General features: G+C 41.0%; 1 protein-coding gene across 4 annotated transcripts; it reads right to left on the bottom strand.

Annotated features, from left to right (window-relative positions):
• Nucleotides 1–2544: 2544 nt before the first annotated feature.
• BTF3L4 (basic transcription factor 3 like 4) lies at nt 2545–18425 on the bottom strand. Of its 4 annotated transcripts, XR_006168863.1 has the most exons (8): nt 18318–18425; nt 17391–17454; nt 16426–16539; nt 13862–14063; nt 11613–11672; nt 10596–10739; nt 6803–6929; nt 2545–6135 (listed from the first exon to the last, which is right to left on the bottom strand). XR_006168863.1 is itself a non-coding variant. In XM_042819154.1 (6 exons), the coding sequence occupies exons 2-6, from the start codon at nt 17442–17444 to the stop codon at nt 10693–10695; spliced, it is 477 nt and encodes a 158-aa protein (XP_042675088.1). In that variant the 5' UTR covers nt 17445–17454; nt 18318–18425; the 3' UTR covers nt 10563–10692. The 4 variants fall into 4 exon arrangements, 2 of the variants coding, with proteins under 2 accessions (XP_042675088.1, XP_042675089.1); XR_006168862.1 differs by having other exon boundaries at nt 2545–6929; XM_042819154.1 differs by lacking the exons at nt 2545–6135; nt 6803–6929 and having other exon boundaries at nt 10563–10739.
• Between the last annotated feature and the right edge of the window lie 36 nt (nt 18426–18461).

Below are 18461 nucleotides of genomic sequence, written 5' to 3'. Positions count from 1 at the left end.
ACTCTTCCAGTGCAAACATGACACAGACTCTATAGCCACCTAAATTGCATTTGTTTTCTCCAGCCATCATTCACAAACACAAACAGACCACTTCAAGCCATGCTGATCTACGAACACGTGAATATTTCTTACAGGAAATGGAGTTTGTCACATATTACACATCATCTTCACAGATCCCAACAGGACGATGCTCAGTGACAGGAATTTTTCTTTTAAATCTCTATTTCCCTTCTTCACCAAAAACTCACTGGGATTTATTTATTGTCTTACAGCTATTTTGAACCACCAGTAACAACTCTTAAGTAGGCAGTGAGGAAGGAGAGGCACGTATACTGACATGATGTCACCTCCTGACTTATGCTAGGACATAAAAATAGTTTGAAAAGTAGCATGACCAAAATTACAGTATCATTTAATTACAACCTACTTTCATGACAGGCTGTCAGTTAATTAACAGTATCAAAATGCTGAATCGCCTCCAGCTTCTACGTGCTTTGCAAATGACATGGAAGTTATCTTTTTAAATAGCAACAGCTTAACTGAAACTGTAAAATTCATAGTGAAAATGCTCTGAAAAATGAAGCAGCACCTGAACTGATACAAAATTCCCCACACCAAAAATTCACTAGGAAAGACAGTTAAAATCCATTTGATTTGTTCTCTGAAGATCAAATTCACACAATGATGTTCTTGTACTAAAAACTATTTTTCTGGAACTGGTATCATTTTTAAAAAGTTATTTAAAAAGATCCTTAAGTGACAATGGTCTGTGCAGCTCACACATGGCCTGGCTCCAGCACTGGCACCTTCCTCCAGCCTGCTGAATGCAGGCAAGCATTAAGCTGTTGCATGTAGGCCTACCTCCATTTCATACTGCTTTCTACTCCTGGCTGTCTGCTTTCCTCCTCCTCTAAACAGCAAACTCCTAGCACTAAATTCCTTGTTATCTTTATTGGACAGACTTTTAAATTATTTTATGTAAGTTTTGCATAAATTGTAGCAAAGCAGAAGAATACAGGGGTAAATGGACTGGATAGACAACTCATGCTGAACTAGCCAGCAAAAGATGAGAACGCTGCCCAAACACAGAATTAGGCTGTTTTTTTCAAGGCTAAGAAAAGGAAAAATATCTTGAAACTAAAACAGTGCAGCCTTTCTCTTACACTCTCACATTTATAACAAGATGGTCTCTGTGATGCAAAGCCAGAAGAAAAAGTTTTTCTTTGTTTTCCAAAGGAAAATGAGTGTTTAACATCAAGAGAACTGCTGAGCAAACATCTCCCCCTGTAGCATGTGAAAAACCTAATCCTTTTCATAACTTAAGGAAATCCTGTCCTTTGAATGAATAAAGGAGCCAAGGTAAAACAGAGCCAATGTCACAGAGCTTTATGTCATATAATAACAAGGGTATATATGCATGAGGCAGAGTGATGGAATAATGAAGGATAAGGCTACAAGAAAGCAATCTGGTAATACAGGAGAAACCGTGCTGGGTGGGTTCACAGCTTCATGAATGTGGCAGTGTCTGGGTGATTAACAAATTAGAGGTTGGAGAGGAAGATAGGAGATTGGATTTCAAGATAATTTGGGCGTAGGACGAAGAGGAGCTCCTTAGCCCTTTAATTCATGCAATTGGTAAAAGACTTCAAATACGAAATAGAAAATAGTGAGCTTTCTAAGCTGAGTTCAAAGCATTCTTTGTAACTGAAGTCTTTGATCAAAATATTATTTCTTTGGTAAAAATACCATTTAGTATAACGAGGTAAGAAAATGAAAGCTGACAGGTAAACAAGAACAATTCACTTTGCCAGGATGAAAAAGACCTCAAAACAATTTTGGAAAAATTGTCATCGTTCAGCAATTTCACCTTTATTTCCAAGGTGCTGTGCTGTATGGATCCTGCTCTCTGTTTTCTTGTGCTAGGACACTATTGCTTCTTCTGCAAGGAGGAAGCCTGGAGCCCCACACTGACATTTAGAACTGCTGAGAACTTGTTATTAATTTGAGTATACCTTAAATGACAAGCTCTTCAGGGAAATGGACCATCTTTAATTCTGTACTTTTACAGAAAACATCGTAAGGAGTTAGCATCCGATAAAGCCTATTATGCAATGTGATGATGCAGTGTTAATTGCACATTGTGTTCTCCCTGACCACTTCCTTCAACATTTAAAAGACTACCCTGAAGATAAACATTAGCTCAACAGGGGCTAGAATGTCACTGCCTACACCAATTTCCACCAATGGTGAAAAATACCCCATGAACTGCAGCTGACTCAGCCAAACCTACCAATTTAAGCATACCTAAAATTCCCCCTTGCCAGGTGTGACAATGAACTCCAGGAGTCAGGAATCCAGCAAACATGCCATTTGGACACTAAATAACAGAATAAATTAGTGAAAAAGTAACAATGTCACTGGTGTCACTGCAAAGATCTCCAAGCTGAAAAGAAGCTACTAATTACTCCTGGAAAGTTGTGACCTTTTCCCCATTAGTTCACTTTTTTTCCCTAGTAAACATGGAAACAAAAACCAGACACATGCTAGTCTTCATCATGTCATTTATTAGGTCAGCAGTGATGGCAAACAGGGAATCAGTCAGTCTTACCGTCACAGACAAGCTCTACCAACACCTCACATACATGTACACACAGAGAGAACAGGCATGACTGCACACACTCCTGCTATTCCAATGAACTCCATGGCTCTGCTTGAACCATCCTGTTCTCATAGCAATATTTTGACTTCACAACTACGTGGCAACCTCTTGCTCTAGCTAAAGGATGTTTCTTCATTAAGTGTAATTAGGCCTATAAAAAACAGGCTTATTTATGCCTTGCCAAATCACATGATTAAGATTTTGTGGAGTGCTGTGAGTCAGAGCACTTTGGAAGCCCTGCCCTATTACTTCTTCAACATCTCAATGACAAGACTCTAAGTTGTTCAGATCTGTAACTCAAAATCAGTCAGCTGAATGTTCTGAATTTGCTTAAAAAAAAACAAAAAAACACACCAAAAACAAGTGAACTCTGGGGTTTGTTGTTTCTTGTCACCTAGACGTTTGTTAGTAACCTATACATGGACACTGACGTATTTGGTCCTTGGATGGAAGTTCAAAGGGCTTATGGGATCTACTGAATAAGAGTTACTAGATAAGCAACTACAGTACATTCCTGTTCTTACCATGTGACTGTAAACTAGTTAGGAATGCTTGACAAAACTGGTATGTCCAAGGATATAAGATTAAACACTAAGTTTGCCAACAGAATAATAGTAAGTACAGCAAGAAGCTTCTGGGGAAGCAGGAGCTGGAGGGGAATAAAAAAAAAAAGCAAAACTCTTGGTAAAATAAAGGGAAAACAGCAAAACCAGAGAGATGTTCTGTTCTGACAAAGATCACGTACTTTTGCTTTAACAGGATTACTTAACTGTGATGGCAACAACTGTGAAGGCATGTTTTTATTGAGCAGGTAGATAATCCATCTCCCACAGCTATTTTCCATGGGACTGTTTAGGAGGGTAAGACTAATTACAGGTAAGTATTTCATTATCTCCCTCATCTTGGCTTATCTAAGTTAAAACTGAAGGGTAAAAAGTGAATCAAGGCACATCTCATACAAATCTTAACACAGATTAATGGCTCAGCAGAAAAACTAACATGCACAAAAAGTAGCTCTCATGTTTATTCAAAGAAAGTGAAGTCTTGTTTTGAATGGCTACTTTTCATTTGCTCTTTCCTGATACCTGGCTGTCCTGAGTCATTAAGGACCAAAGAGCTCAGGCAGTTTTCAAGTGTTTACAAATCTTATGATGTGAGGCAGCACGAACTCATGATTACAGTTCAAGGCAGAAAACAATGTGCGTGGTTACAAAGGAAGATGCTCTTAGTATATGTTCTTGATGAGGGTACTGTCAGCCACTAAGAAAGTGTTGGTGTAAGGCATCTAAACCTTTTATTACAGCTTACTGCACTCGGAATATTATGCAGATTAAAGCTAGAAAAAAGTACACATGGAAAGCTTTCTAACAGCTAAGACACCTGTGACATTCCACTGTATGTTCCCACAGAACAAGCAATGCTGCTCAAAGTCACCAAGTTCTCAGTGACAAGGACTGCACTATAAAAACCCTCTCTCGTTTAACAAAATCCTCAGGAAACAGCATGCATCACTAGGAGCAATAGATTGCCCCTTCTAATTTGACTTGTAGCCTTTAAAATTAAAGAATGGGTGGAATTTTTTTTTTTTATGGATAGCCAATTTCAAGGTTTACAGAACTGAGCTGGAAAACCACCATGTAATGGGATAAACTATTACAATTTCAGAGTTGGAAGTGGCTGACAGTTTTCAGTACAAACTGCCAATGAAAGCAATTCTGCAACTCAAAGGGCAAGAGAACAAATAAGGGTTATAATACTGCTGTGTTCAAAAGTTAATAATTTACAACACAGAAACTACGAGGCTGAGAGAAAAGATGTAGAAGATACTAGAAAACATAATGCATTCCTGGCTTTTCAGAAAATTGACATCTCTTTTGAGTCAAAACAGAAGCCTCAGCAAAATACTCAAATATCCAGCAGCAGATTCTGAGAAATGCTGGTATCTTTCAACCAAGCTGCAGAAACCAAGCTGTGGGAAACCCTTGTTCAAAGCAGAAGTTACTTCAAGCCCTGCTTTCTTTTAGAAACATTAAGAAAATGCAAGCCATCCATCACTGCAACTGTCACTCACATACAAATAGAGCAAATGCTTCAAATTGAACAGGGAGAAACTTTTGTTCCATCATTACTCTCTGCAGACTGTGAAAACACTGTAAGCAAGTTACAGCTATTTTCAATTAAACACAACATGTTAGAAAACCATTTGAAATAAGACTCCATCATAGAAACGGCAATTTATTAAAGCTCACACTGAAAGCTATTTCCTGACTGAGGTTTTCAGTGAAAAGAAAAAAAAGTTCGATTCCTGTTCCCCTCCCCCCATCACTTCTCACTATCTAAAAAAAAAAAAAGAGGCATGCAAAACGAGCAGTGGAGGAAGGCTCTATTTGGGTGCTGTGCAACTACAAAGCAGAGGATGGCTGGAGCAAAGGGTGGGTGCAATAAGAGCATGCTGAAGTCATTCTGCATTCAGCTTATCCAGCCCATGTTGCAGGCACCAGCTTGCCAGTTATGACCTCCATATTTCATAATTAAAAGAAAGTTCAAAAATAAGCTTTGAGTTACAGAATCTGACCAGATTGGTCACCCAAGGCATCAATATGGCAAATCCTTCCTTTCTTCCAAACTCAGTATGTCTCTGGCAGCAGCACCGCAAGCTCCAAATACCACCTTGCCAAGAGAAGCCTCAGAGGCAGAAGCAGCAGAAATGGTTAAAAAAATAAAAAAGCTGGTTCAGTATATAGGGCCCATTGATGCGTGGTCACCTCTGCCAAGCCTGCCCAAAAGGACTGCAGTGCAAATGCTTCCTTTAAAAGAAGGCTACCATTTATTTAGCAGAAAGTGAAAGCTAGCTTTCTGTCGGGTGGCAAGGCAAAGACAACCAGATGGGCCCTGAACATACAGCTTCCTCTGCAGGAATCTGAGACCTGCAAGTTCAAACACTGCTGCCAACGCTCAGGATGCAGTTTCACAAGCTGAATGAACCAATGAAAGCAAGCTGTCAAGATAAGCAATGGTCAAGCTTTTAGCACATGCAAGTACAACCACAATCAACCATCTGGTACAGCTTTCACAGTAAAGTGAAAAATAACCAAAAAAAAAGAAGTGATTTACAACCAGCTGAGCAAGGTGATCCAATTGGCCTCACAGATTAGATACTATTTCTGGTGCTCAAGAAAACAGAAAAAAGCAAGGCCTATTTATTTCTCTTGGTGGTGAGGAAGCATTAGATTGGTGCAGGCCTATCAGCAAGCTTCACTCCTGGTGTGCAAAGGTGCTGACAATTTGCTGAGACTTTAAGTTTTCACTTACCTACATTTGGCAATAATTTGCATCATTTGGAAATTTCCAGCTTCACATCTGGACTCAGAGTCAGATCTGATGAAAATGCAGTTTGCACAACACTTCTCATTGTGTGGAGAAAGCTGGTCACATAGCACTGGCTCCTCTTTGTATGCTAAGTTGCATCAGACAATCTAAAAATACATTAAATACTTTCTAATATTACTTTTTGACATTAGCAGTTACTATAGCTGCCACAAGGATGTTGCAAGAAAGGGTGAGAGGTCACATAATTACTCAGCTGGAATATATACACCAACAACTCAAAATACCACGGAACATAATTCCTTTTTATTGTTTAAACCTTTGCCTTACTATTGATACTTTTATCTGCTCATTGGAGTTTTAAATAATCTCTTTTTACTGTAAGGATGTGACAGATTAAGCATATTCATGAAATCCACCCGCAACAGAGATTTAAGGAAATGCTGTGTAGCATTTGAGAATCTGACAGATACCAGATTGCCAAGAGAAAATGGCATCTGAGCAAACTGCAGGTCTGTTGTTTAATAGGGGGTACTCAATAGGGCTGCTGGCCCAACGAACAGGATGGATACCACGTGGAATTAGCCTTTGCAGATGCAGCTCTTTTCTCTCAAGAGCCATCCAGACTGTTGATTCATTTACGTATCACGTACTTGTGTGAGGAAGGGCGGTGCTCCCAAAGTGAAGGCAAACTAAGGCACTCTAAGATGTATGCATTTCTTTCTTCTTGCCAAATATAGTGCCAGAGTCCAGACAAAAGCCCAGTTCCCAATTACTACGCTCTATGCATAAACCCAAGCTTCTACCCAGACATACCAGCAAGACCGATTTTAGAGTTAAGTCTCTTCACTTGCTCTGCTTGGCTACCTGAATTCTTGACTGGCACTGCAGCCCCCATGTTTCTGAATAAATCCATGAAGTTCTTCAGTGTCTGCAAAATGGTCTTTGAAAAGGGGGAAAAATAAAAAATAGAAATTACTTTACGGGAAAATAAATAGCTGAATGTGAATAACCATTCCCCTTACTTCTGCAATCGCTTCCATAAAGTTGCTAAGACTGTTGTGCTGTGCTTATTTGTGCATCATTTCGTTTGTTCAATTACAAAACATGGATCATTTAATTAGTATAATCTTGATCTGCAGAATAATCTGGTCACTTTGCTGAACAAAATACTACTGTCTTCAAGGAACAAAAAGAGGCTGATCCTAAGGGCCAGTGGGGGAATTCCCTCACCCACCTTTCAGCTGCAGTTTGTTAACACCTTCATATGTCCCCACTGTCTGGAGCAGCATAGTCTGATTCCAGGGAAGCCCCAAGAGAATCCTCACTAGGGAGCCCCTCAGGAGAGACATTACTTCAACTCTCAGATAAGGCAGCTTTACCTCACTCTGTTGTCGCTGCCTCAGTTCCTTCCTGTAAGCAGCAATACACTCATCATTCAATACACCACTCAGTAAAGAAACCATGAAGACCTCCAGACCTCATTTTGAATCCAGAATGTTATTTGCTAAGATCCAGGCAGAAGGGATTTCATAGCAACTCCCAATTCCCACAGAACGTTGACAAAAAGTGAATTCTCAACATATTTCAGTAGTAGTTCTGATTTCACCTTTATCATTCCTCATGCATTCAAGTATTCCTAGACTAGTTAAAAAAAACCACCCAAGCCCTATTTTTTCACAGCTGTCAAATGTTCTTTTCACATCAGCTCCTTCCACCCTACTAACACTCACTTGCAAACTCACTTATTAGCCAGTGCTGCTTGAGAAAACCCCTCACCATCACTTAGTTCCAAGTTTCCAGCACTACTGACTGCAGGTAACTACTGACACCCATCTTGCATGAGCCCTGCTCTCCTGTCTGAGGCCACCAAGTCACACATTTCCTCTCAGTAGCTTACTAGGGAAATACACAAAGCTATTGACAGCCTACTAAAGGAGACCAGAGTCTGCAGTCTCAGAAGTTTGCCAAGTTCTTGATTCTTCCAACCTTCTGTGATTCAGCTTTGATTCTTGTACACAGCCCAAGAAAAGTTTCAACCTACATTCTGCTCTTTCCAATACTATTTTAAGTCACTGCCAAGATTTTTAATATGTCAGTAACTTTCATCATTACCTTTTTTATGTCAGTGCTTAAGTAGTGAGCAAACTCACTACAGAACTACAGTGGCTACAAAGCTCCAAACCAAGCAAAGAATATTTTGATGCACCATCTGCCCACCTCATTGTGGAGTTTCCACAGCAGCAACACAAACTGTTGTTAACTCTACGTTCCACCAGAATTTACAAACACTGTTTGAGTAATACCATGAATAAATATGAAGAAAAATAGCTTTTCCCACGAGAGCCTTGATGAGTTACTTTTAATTAAAATCAGTTTAATGATTGATAAGCTCTAGTATTTCCAGCAGCAAATCATAAGTGGTTGACTGTTTTCAGGTACAGTGAGAAAACTGATAACGACATAAGCTAGCATATTCAGTTAGTTTACTGGTTGTCAAACACAGGAAAGAACGGTGGTTTAACGTGTAAGCTGTCATGACCAAGAACAAAAATTAAACGAGCATTCTGTAAGAATTAGGAAGTTAAACTATACAAGTTCACTGAATCCATCACTTACTCTTAATCTCTCACAAAATTACTTTCCATATACTTGCTGCATCAGAAACTGTGGAGCAAAAATGTTCAGTGTCTGATTAGTATTTGGAGCAAGAGGGATGTCTCATACACAAACTCAGTACAATTGCTACTTTGAAATGTTCTCCACTCATGCCCCTTAAGCAACTGGCAGAACACCACGTGTTTCCTAGTATCCTTCGTTTGCTTTGAGCTTTCAAAAGCAGCAAAAGGCAACCCAGTGTGCCTGTGCACACATTAATGAAGAAATCTCTTCCTTATAAACAGAATAATCTGCAGCTGATCAAGATTAGCCATACGACGAACCAAAGTTTCATTCAACACCACAGGGAAAACAGGAGTGTGGGTACATGAAAGCATGAAATCCTAAAGCTCTAGCACAATCTTCCCTAATCCTGCATGCATCTTCCTCAGCAGCTGTCAGCAAGGGTGCATCACTGTAAAACAGTGGCTGCATCCACTCACTGCCCCTCAGCTACTGCTGGTGGGAACAGACAATGCACAAGAGGTAACATCTCCTCTTCCATACTGCTGATTTATTTTGTAGCAAGATCCATGTAGTATATAAAATATAACAAAAAAATGAACAAGATCTATAAAATGAGTTCAGATGACAAGCCACTTCAGCTCTGCTTTCATGGTTTTATCACGATGCCACCAGACTCATTGACTGTTTACTTTGTACTGTTACAGTTCTATAGCATATGAATCTACATAAAAAAAGCTGATATGTTCCAATTAAGCTACAGTTAAGTGACAAAAGTAGAGGAGAAAAAATGGCTTTCTTAAGCCACAGCTGCCCCTGACACAGGTTACAATGATGTCTAACTATACTGCAATGCACGTAACATCAAGAACCTTGAAAGAGCTTCTGAGAAATCAGGTTCACATTAAGCATTTTAAAGGAAGGTCATAAATACTGCACTGTACCAGCGGTACCTCCCAATGTCCTCTTTATGCCTGAGGAGCATTTGTGGGTTTTAGTAAGCTACTAAAATAGATGACACCAAACCTAGAGGTAGGTTATAGGCAAGGGTAAAATACAGGCAATAAAAAAAAAAAAGTCCCTTTAGAGCTAGTCATTGCACAAACTGCCAGCAGGAGGCAAGGCAAAATGTCAACAACTTCTTCCCACCTTGAACATTGCTCACATGGTGCATTTAATTTCTAGTGCCGTAAGAGTGACACCGGATCATCAGCTGCTAGTAAATGCAGTCATGCCAAGAGAACAGCCTGAAGGAATTCAAGCAAAAAATCTGTCACTGTGCAAAACTGGTGCACTGGACTGTTACCAACTAGACCTCTAAGTTTTCTAAGTGACCTGATGGTAGAAAACCAAAGGGTTTGTTGTCATTTTGACCTAATATACCCTACACGTTCATAGGGAGAACACACTGCTAAGTCTGTGTGAAAGGAGTCAAACATCAGCTTGTCTCAAAAAGTAAGGAAATGAGGAGAAAAAAAGATCACTTTGCTGAGACCAAGATTCCTCTTTTGGAAAATTACTGTACCAAACAAGCTGATAAAATATCTTGTCAAAGGTAACATGTGGGCATCAACATAAAGTTAATAACAAAGACTGCATACATTTCAACATGGGTGAGAGATCTCTTAAACCCAAATTTCGAATGGTGTAATGCCTTCAGGTCACAAAACATGGACAAAACTTTTAACTCTACTCTCTGTGTCCTATTTGGTGATAATCAAAAGTAACCATGCTGAAGATTCATTTTATTTCTTCTTTTGAAAGAAAAGGGAAGTTGGTTAAATAGAAGTGTTCTCCAATTTGTTCTCCACTATATGTACACCCACACACATACACACGCACATGCACACACCCCTCAAACTGCACTGACATTTTTGTTTTGACCAAAAGAGTAGATCCTGGGAGTAAGTGCAAAATGCAAAATCAACTGACAGAAAATGCTGAACAAACAGTATCATAAAAATACAAAATATTTATATTACTGAACTATTAACAGATGATGTTCTCTGTTTCTTTAAAACTTTGGAACCACATAGCTGATTTCTTAAATCTAGTCCATGCCAGCTTCCAGAACTATTAATGATTTAGTTAGCTTCATTCTTTGATGCTTCATCAAAGTTTTCTACGAGATCTGAAAGAGATGAAGATATTTAATATAGCGATGCCCAGAAACAACAGCTTCAGTTCAGAAAAAGCATTTACCATATGAAATGTTAGGCAGTTCTTAACTAGATATTCATGTACATTTTTTTTTTTTTTAAGTGGGATTTGAAATAGCTTTTTTTTAAAAAAAAAAAAAACAGGATTTGTTTAATATATGCAAAGAAGCAAAGGAACACTCAGAGTGGAGGTTCTAACATGAAGACAGATTTTCAGAGGTGCTCTCCTAAATGCAGTTGAGCCTTGAGCCACCAGCTTAAATACCTCGAGTGCAATAATAAGTGACTGCTTAACCAGAAGCAGATAACTTGGAAGAGGCCTGTGTATTTTTATGCAAACTCAAACCCACTGCCAGACCTGAAAATCTGGGTCATCGATTTGCGTATTTTTTTGGCTAATATACTGATGCATGTAAAGTGGTAACTGATACAGTTAACAACCAACAACTTGGAATGAAAGTTTCTCAACAAGCTAAGACATTGACAAGTTTGATTACTTCTACTGCAGAAATAAAGGTCCCACCCCAAAATGATTTAAAACGATGCTCTGAACACTACACCAAGTATATCTTTTTACAGATGTCTTGTTTTCCAGACCTAAAATCTTACTGAGATATTTTGCTCACCCATTCAGCCTCCCTGTATTTTAAACTAAGAATTCAGCAATTCCAGCAAGGCAAACTATTTTCAAAAGCTAGAATCCAGAATCATCACTGTTTCAATGCTGCCCAGCATATTACGCCTCTCTTAGCAATTGAGAGGAACAATTACCTCAAGAGCCAGGTATTTACATGTGTGAATTACGTATCTGTACATTAAATGGACATATAAGTGGATGTGCTTACCTGGGACATCATCATCTTCTTCATCAATATCTTCAGATTTTGGTGCTTTACTGTCCAACACTATAAAAAGAAACCTGGTGCTGAGTTCTCATCATACAAGATTAGGGACAACCACACAACAAAATAAGACAATATTCTGATGAAAACAGGAGGCAATCCCCTCCATACCGCTCACCCCATTAGATACAGACATGCAAGTGACTGGGAGATCAAGAGTAATCAGTATGACCAAAAGATCCATTTGTGAATATTAACACAGCCATTTGCAAACACTCAGCAGTATTAATGCAGAGCTGACAAAAGATCAAATGACAGAAGTCAACAGTGACTGTATCTTCTAACTGAAGCCACACGTTTTAATGCAACGATCATGTTAAACCCATCTGGGACCAGCTTACAGAATAAAAAAAATCCTTACAGCTGAAAGAGACCTTTAAAGGTCATCTAGTCCAACACCCCTGCAATGAACAAGGACACCACAGCTAGATCAGGCCAGATACAGCCTTGCCCTCAAAGTCTCTAGAGACAGGGCATCAACCAAATCACTGGGTAACCTGTTACAGTGACTCACCATCCTCACTGCAGAAGATATTTTTATTATACCCAACCTAAATCTACCCTCTATAAGCTTGAAGCCATTTCCCCTTCTTCTGTAATCACACACCCTGCTAAACAGTCCATCGCCTTCTTTCCTGTAGCTCCCCTTTAGATACTGACAGGCCATTATCACGTCACCCTGCAGCCTTCTCTTCTCCAGGCTGCACAGTCCCAGCTCTCTCAGCCTGCCCTCATAGGAAAGGTGCTCCATTCTGTGCATCATTTTTGTGGTCCTCCTCTAGATGTACTCTAACAGGTCTGTGTCTCTCCTGAACTGAGGACTCCACATCTGGATGCAGTCCTGCAGGTAAGGCCACATCAGCACAGAGCAGAGGGGCAGGATCACCTCCCTCACCCTGCTGGCTGCATCTTTTGATGGCTGGTTTCCTGGGCTGCAAGGGCACACTGCTGGCTTGTGTCCACCTTCCCATCCCTTAGTATTCCTAGATCTTTTTCAGCAGGGCTGCACTCAATCCTTTCATCCCCCGGCTTGTATCAATAGCAAGGGTTGCCCCAACCCAGATGCAAGATCCTGCTTTTAGATTTGTTGAACCCCATGAGGTTCACCTGAACCCACTGCTCAAGCCTGTGTGGGTCCCTCTGGATGGCATCTCCTCTCTCTGGCAAGCTGACTGCACCCCACAGCTTGGTGTCATCAGCAAACTTGCTGAAGGCACCTAAACCCACTGACCCCATCAGTGCCACTGATGAAGACAGAAAAAGAATCAGTTCCAGCACTAAGCCTTGTGGGACAATACTGATCGCCCATCTCCATCCAGACATGCAGCTACTGACCACCACTCTCTGGACCCAATCCTGCAGCCACTTCTTCATCCACTGAACAGTGCGCCCATCAAATCTCTCTCCTCCCCACTTGGAGAGAAGGATGATGTGGGGTAGCATGTCAAAAGCCTTCCTGGTCCAGATAGGTGACATCAGTGGCTCTTCCCTTGTCCACTGATGCAGTGACACCATCATAAAAACGTGACACCATGATATGACACCATCATATCGTATGATTCGTGTGGAATAAGCATCTCCACATCAAGGGTCCTATGTGAAACCTACTCTTCTGTAAGTCATGGACTTGGACCATGCTAGAAGTCATCTGAAATGCAAGAACTTGAAGTATTTCTTCTCATTGCTCCACCTAATTAAAAGCTGGCTTTCTGCCATAGTAAAGAACTACTGGTACTGAGGTCATAATAAAATATGATTATGATGATCCATCTTTTCTCAATCAATCAAGGGCATTTTCTTTAACCTAATAATACCATCCAATACAGTATGCAACAAAAACGTTTCATAAAAGAAAACAGAATCAGTACTTTGACAAACAAAACCTGTTGATTTTCTAGGTAAGAACTTCTACTTGTTTTTCTTAACTATTCTGTCACACACAGCTGTGCACATGGAGTTACTGCACACCTGACTGAGCAGATTTCTTTTTTAAGTCTTATTTTTAAGCCAAGGTCAGCCTATGTAGAATCTTGGGGAAAAAAAATAAATAGATGTTTCCTTCCATTGTATTTCCACAACAGAGGTAATACAAGTAAACACATTTTTAAGTGACGTGCTATTAAATTTGGGTCAATATTTTAAGACCGCATTTTCTCTTTTGATCATCAGTGAAAGATTCCACTAAGACCTACCTTGTCTTGGGAATTGTTCAGCTAACTTCCTGAGGCTTGTTAAGCTGTCAGCACCAAGCTGGCTTAAGATGCCTGGAAGCATCTCTGTGATCGGTTTAGCCTCTGCATGACCAGTAATTGCAAAAGTGTTAGCAGAGAGGGATGCCTGAACCTTGGGGTTGTTGAAGTGAATAACTGTTCCATCATCTTTTATCATGTTCACCTGTTCAAATACATGAAGAGCAACATTTACCAAAGCGTTGTTGAAGAAAAGTGTGATAAGTTATTATTTCAAAATTAGATTTATATATTAAAACTAAAGAAACTACAAAAGCATAGGTAATAATATAACCACGAGTACAGTGCCAAGAATTAGCATCACCTGAATCAGAAGGAAAAAAAGTTAGAAGGGATGGGGCAGGTGGCTCAGATATAGTGTATGAAAAGGCTGAATTAACAGGTATGGCTGCCTTAGAGAAATACAGATATCTCTATAGTAGAGTGATAATATACAAGGCTTATGTGTTATCATACAACCTAGGTATGTTTTTGATTAAGGTAAAATAAAGAGGTTATTAGCCTTTAAGGCATAAACTAGTTACTATCAGGAATGCCTCAGAAGGAAAACCAGCTCTGTGGTAACTCTTTACACACTAAAAGCAGTAACAGAAAAGCCTTGACACAGCAGCTTAAGACACTGCCATTCCCAGCTATTTGTGTCACCTCTCAGGAAAACATCACTGTTTCTGCAGCAGAACTGGCAAAAGCCTAAGTAAGACTCACAACCTGGCCTACTTGCTGAAAATGCCCAGCGCCGAGATTTTCCCCTCACTTCTCTCTTACAGCACTGCAGATTTGTAAATTAGCTGCACTCAAACTGGCTTCTGTGCTCTCCCAGTAATTCTATGATGACCCTTTTGAGCCTAAGCACAACATACAATGGTGCTGCTCCCCTGCCTGGCATTCTGAATCACCAGGGATTAAGTTTACAGCCAGCACAGCTGCCTGCTTAGCTCCTGCTATTGAAGCTCATACTGATACCTTTCAGCAGGTCTTATTTTGGCGGCCCCCCCCCCCCCCCTTTAACAGAGATTGAAGTTCCTTTTTTTTTTTCCTGGGCATGACTGAGCTACAGTTATAAGGAAAATAATTTCATCTGCAAAAAAGAATAGAGCTTACTTACACAAACAGATGCAATCTGTTAATAACAATTCTGAATTTTGAGTTTATTAGGTGAGGGTTTTTTTGTGAGGTTACAGAGACAAAACAAATTTGCCAACTGAAGAATACATCTAAAACATGGAAGTTATCAATTTTCAAGGTTCAAAATATGTTTTGATCAGAGCTTTTTCTTACTTGGAGAAAAGGTGCATCTCTTTCCTACGTAGCTAAGGGGAAGTGATGAATGCTTTAAGCCCAGTCATGCTCAAAAGTCTCCTCAAAACAAATCACAAAATTCTCTGCCTATGTTTGACTCCACGTTACAATCCTCTCCAGCTTCTATGTATTTATGCCAATTTGAGTCTACCTGAGTAATACAGCAATATACTGTAATTAGGTACCAATCTGTCAAGGTTAAAGACTTTTGAACAGTCTTCCCCCATGTCAACACATTTTTAAGTCTTAACTGTGCCTGAATGAAGATTTTATGCTCTGTGGGGGGACAAAAAGAACAAAGACTGTTTGTCTGCACAGCTTCTAACACACCATACTCCAGTAACAGACATATTTAAAAGTGTTTCTGCAGCAATGGTATGAAGGCTTTCAGGCAACCCAGGCTTCTACTGAATCTCCATTTGCCTTCAGAGTGCACAGAGACCTCTGGGTCACCTTGTAACCCTGCTTTAATTAATCACAGATTAAATATTATGCTTTTTCAACCAAGCAGTGCTGTAATATGGAGCTCAGTATGAAGGAACACCTCCTCCCACATATAAGCATCACAGTCTCTAAAGCATTTTGGAAAGAGTTTTGTACTCCACTTCTTATTTTATCCTGAAAAATTAATACACGCAAAAATGGTACGGAATACCTGAAGCCTTCCATTGCAATACAGGAGCTGCTTCTGTAGAGTTTTGCCAGTACTGTAAGAAACACCAGTCTCCTGTCTCTACCAGAAACAATTCTGGTTTTACTTTCACAAAGTAAGAGCATCCAGTTTCGGTAACATGGACTTGTTAAGTTCCTACTCCAGGGTTGTTGATTCCCTCCTTCATGTTCTGCAGCACATAAAAACTGCGTGTGCTTGTGCAATAAATACACACTCACTGCCCTACTGTTAAAATTTGGTCATTTCAGTTCAAGAGGTTAAGAATCAAGAGCTCTCTTGTTCTGCAATTAACACAAAAGGCACGTATGACAAGCAGCTCACTACCTCCTATGCTTGCTTTCTGGACAGTACAACCTTTTCCCTTCTCTTTCTAGATATGCGCACATTAATGTAAATGAGACAAATTTAAATAAAATCAAGTAACTTCACCTGTACGTAATCGGACATTTGAGTTTGAAAAAGAAAATGAAAGTGAAAAACAACACCAAATCACCACAGTGAATTTAATTTCACACAGGATACAGTATCACTATACCTCCTCAATGCCAGCAATGTTATTTACTGCCAGTTTTTTGAGTGAACTCTGAAGTTTTTTGTCATCAGCTGTAGCTGTTCTGTGCACCACCTTCTTCTTTCTGCGAGCTGTTCCCTGAAAAAGAATCAAGAGAACAGCCTGCAACACTCAAATTCTCACAACACTTTCAATTTAAAGTCACTTCACACTCAGCAACATCTCTTTTTTGAGCTGTAGTAATGCTCTGTAGCAGAAAATACTTCTCAACTTCCTTTACTTACAGTTTTAGCCGCCAGTCCCAATCTTTACATTTTTCTCAAGTGTAAAAGATAGAAGAAGCACAGCAATAGTATTTCTTTTTCCCCAAAGCTGAATTATAAACATATTAACTTATAAGCAGCATATAAAAATGCTGTCTGAAAACTTCATTTCAGAAGAGATGAATCAAATCTAAAAATCCACGCTTTTCTATGTAAGCAGTTAACATTTTTAAACTGCCCCAAAGACAGCAATTCTACAATTTCTCATTTGCAAGCTCCCCCAGACCCCTGTCTACTGTTAGGAAATGAATACTCACATGGAATTGTCCATATGCTTTGTCATATTACACACTGGCTGGCACAGATAAAAGAAAGAGCTCAGTGCACAGTCAGATAAACCCTGGAGCTGATACTAGAGAAGAAACTTCCCAACATGCAGAAGAAAAAGAGCTCAAACAAGCAACAGGTAAGCATCAACTGAGCATTCACCGGTCACAACAAGTCGCTGATTTAGAATTCGCCTGGAACTGGAACTACTTATTCAGTACTTATTCAGTAGCTGTGAAGTGAAATAAAGCTGCTTTTCAGGTAGTAGTAAGATGCAGACCATTTCAGGTCCACATTGCATGAAGAAATCCCTTTTTCAGGCCTCTAACTGCCCTCTCGTGAGAAGGCTCTGAGCCCACAGATGCAATCACAGAAGTACAGCTCTCGTAGCTTTCTTACCTTTCCTCCTATTCGGACCTGAGCTTGAAGCTTGGCTAGTTTTTCTTGATTCATAGTGTTGTGTCTAAAGAATGAGGTACAAATACAAGTTAACTACCAAAACATTAAGAAAAAAATCACTGAAATAACGCAAGCAAATACACAAACAAGAACACACCGTGTAAATAACACAAAGCAGCTCCGCGGAAGAAGCATCTGCACCACAATGACGCAAACCAACGCTACGTTTGATGTTGCCTCAGTTGTAAATCTCCAAGTCTAAGTCTGTCACCTCACCGCCGGACCCACCTTGCTACTGACTCACAGCACAACCGGTACGGACCGCCCAAGGAATGCGGCTTTGTGCTGAGCAGAGCCCAAGGGAGGCTCACCCTGAGCCCCCGATGCACTGCTCCCAAACAACAAACCTACCACAGACCGCTGCAGCTAACGAGCTGCTCCAAACCGAAGAGATTCACACAGCACCACATTACCGGCTCGGACCTCCGGCAGCCATCGCTCCAACCCAAGGCTAACAAGTTCATCCGGGCTCTGCCGTGGGCCAAGCGCGACCTTTAAAGGCCAGAAGACACGAAGGCTCGGTATGGGCTGAAAAACGCCTCTGCCGCAGGAGATCAGCCCCGAGAGGCCGCAGAGACGGAAGGACGAAGGCAGGCGCGCCGCGCCGGAGCGACAGAGGGCCGGAGGGCTCCGGCACGGCGCTGCGGGCGGGGAGGACAAAGGCCGCACATCTAAGCGGCAGCGGGACGGCGCGGCCCCACGGACACGGGACGCTGCGGCTCCGAGCCCGGGGCACGGCCTCACCGCCGTCCTCTGCACCTCAAACAGGGCCCGGCTCACGGGAGCGAGACGGAGCCCGGCGCCGCACAGCCGGCCCGCCCGACCCCTCACGGCTGTGCACGGGCGGCGGGCGCGAGGCGTTCTCACCTGAATTCGGCGGCCCCTCCGCAGCCCAACACGCGGTGAGAACAAGATGGCGGCCGAAGAAGGAAAGAGCGCCGCACAGAGAAAGGAAGCTTCGCGCCACGTGACGGCACTCAGCCACCCGCCCCCAGCCACGGATTGGCGGCG

The sequence above is a fragment of the Centrocercus urophasianus genome, unplaced genomic scaffold (genome assembly GCF_019232065.1).
Source record: "Centrocercus urophasianus isolate 14NV4802_14NV808 unplaced genomic scaffold, USGS_Curo_1.0 seq_18, whole genome shotgun sequence".
NCBI classification, from domain to species: Eukaryota; Metazoa; Chordata; class Aves; order Galliformes; family Phasianidae; genus Centrocercus; species Centrocercus urophasianus.
This window is presented reverse-complemented; position numbering and strand designations above follow the sequence as displayed.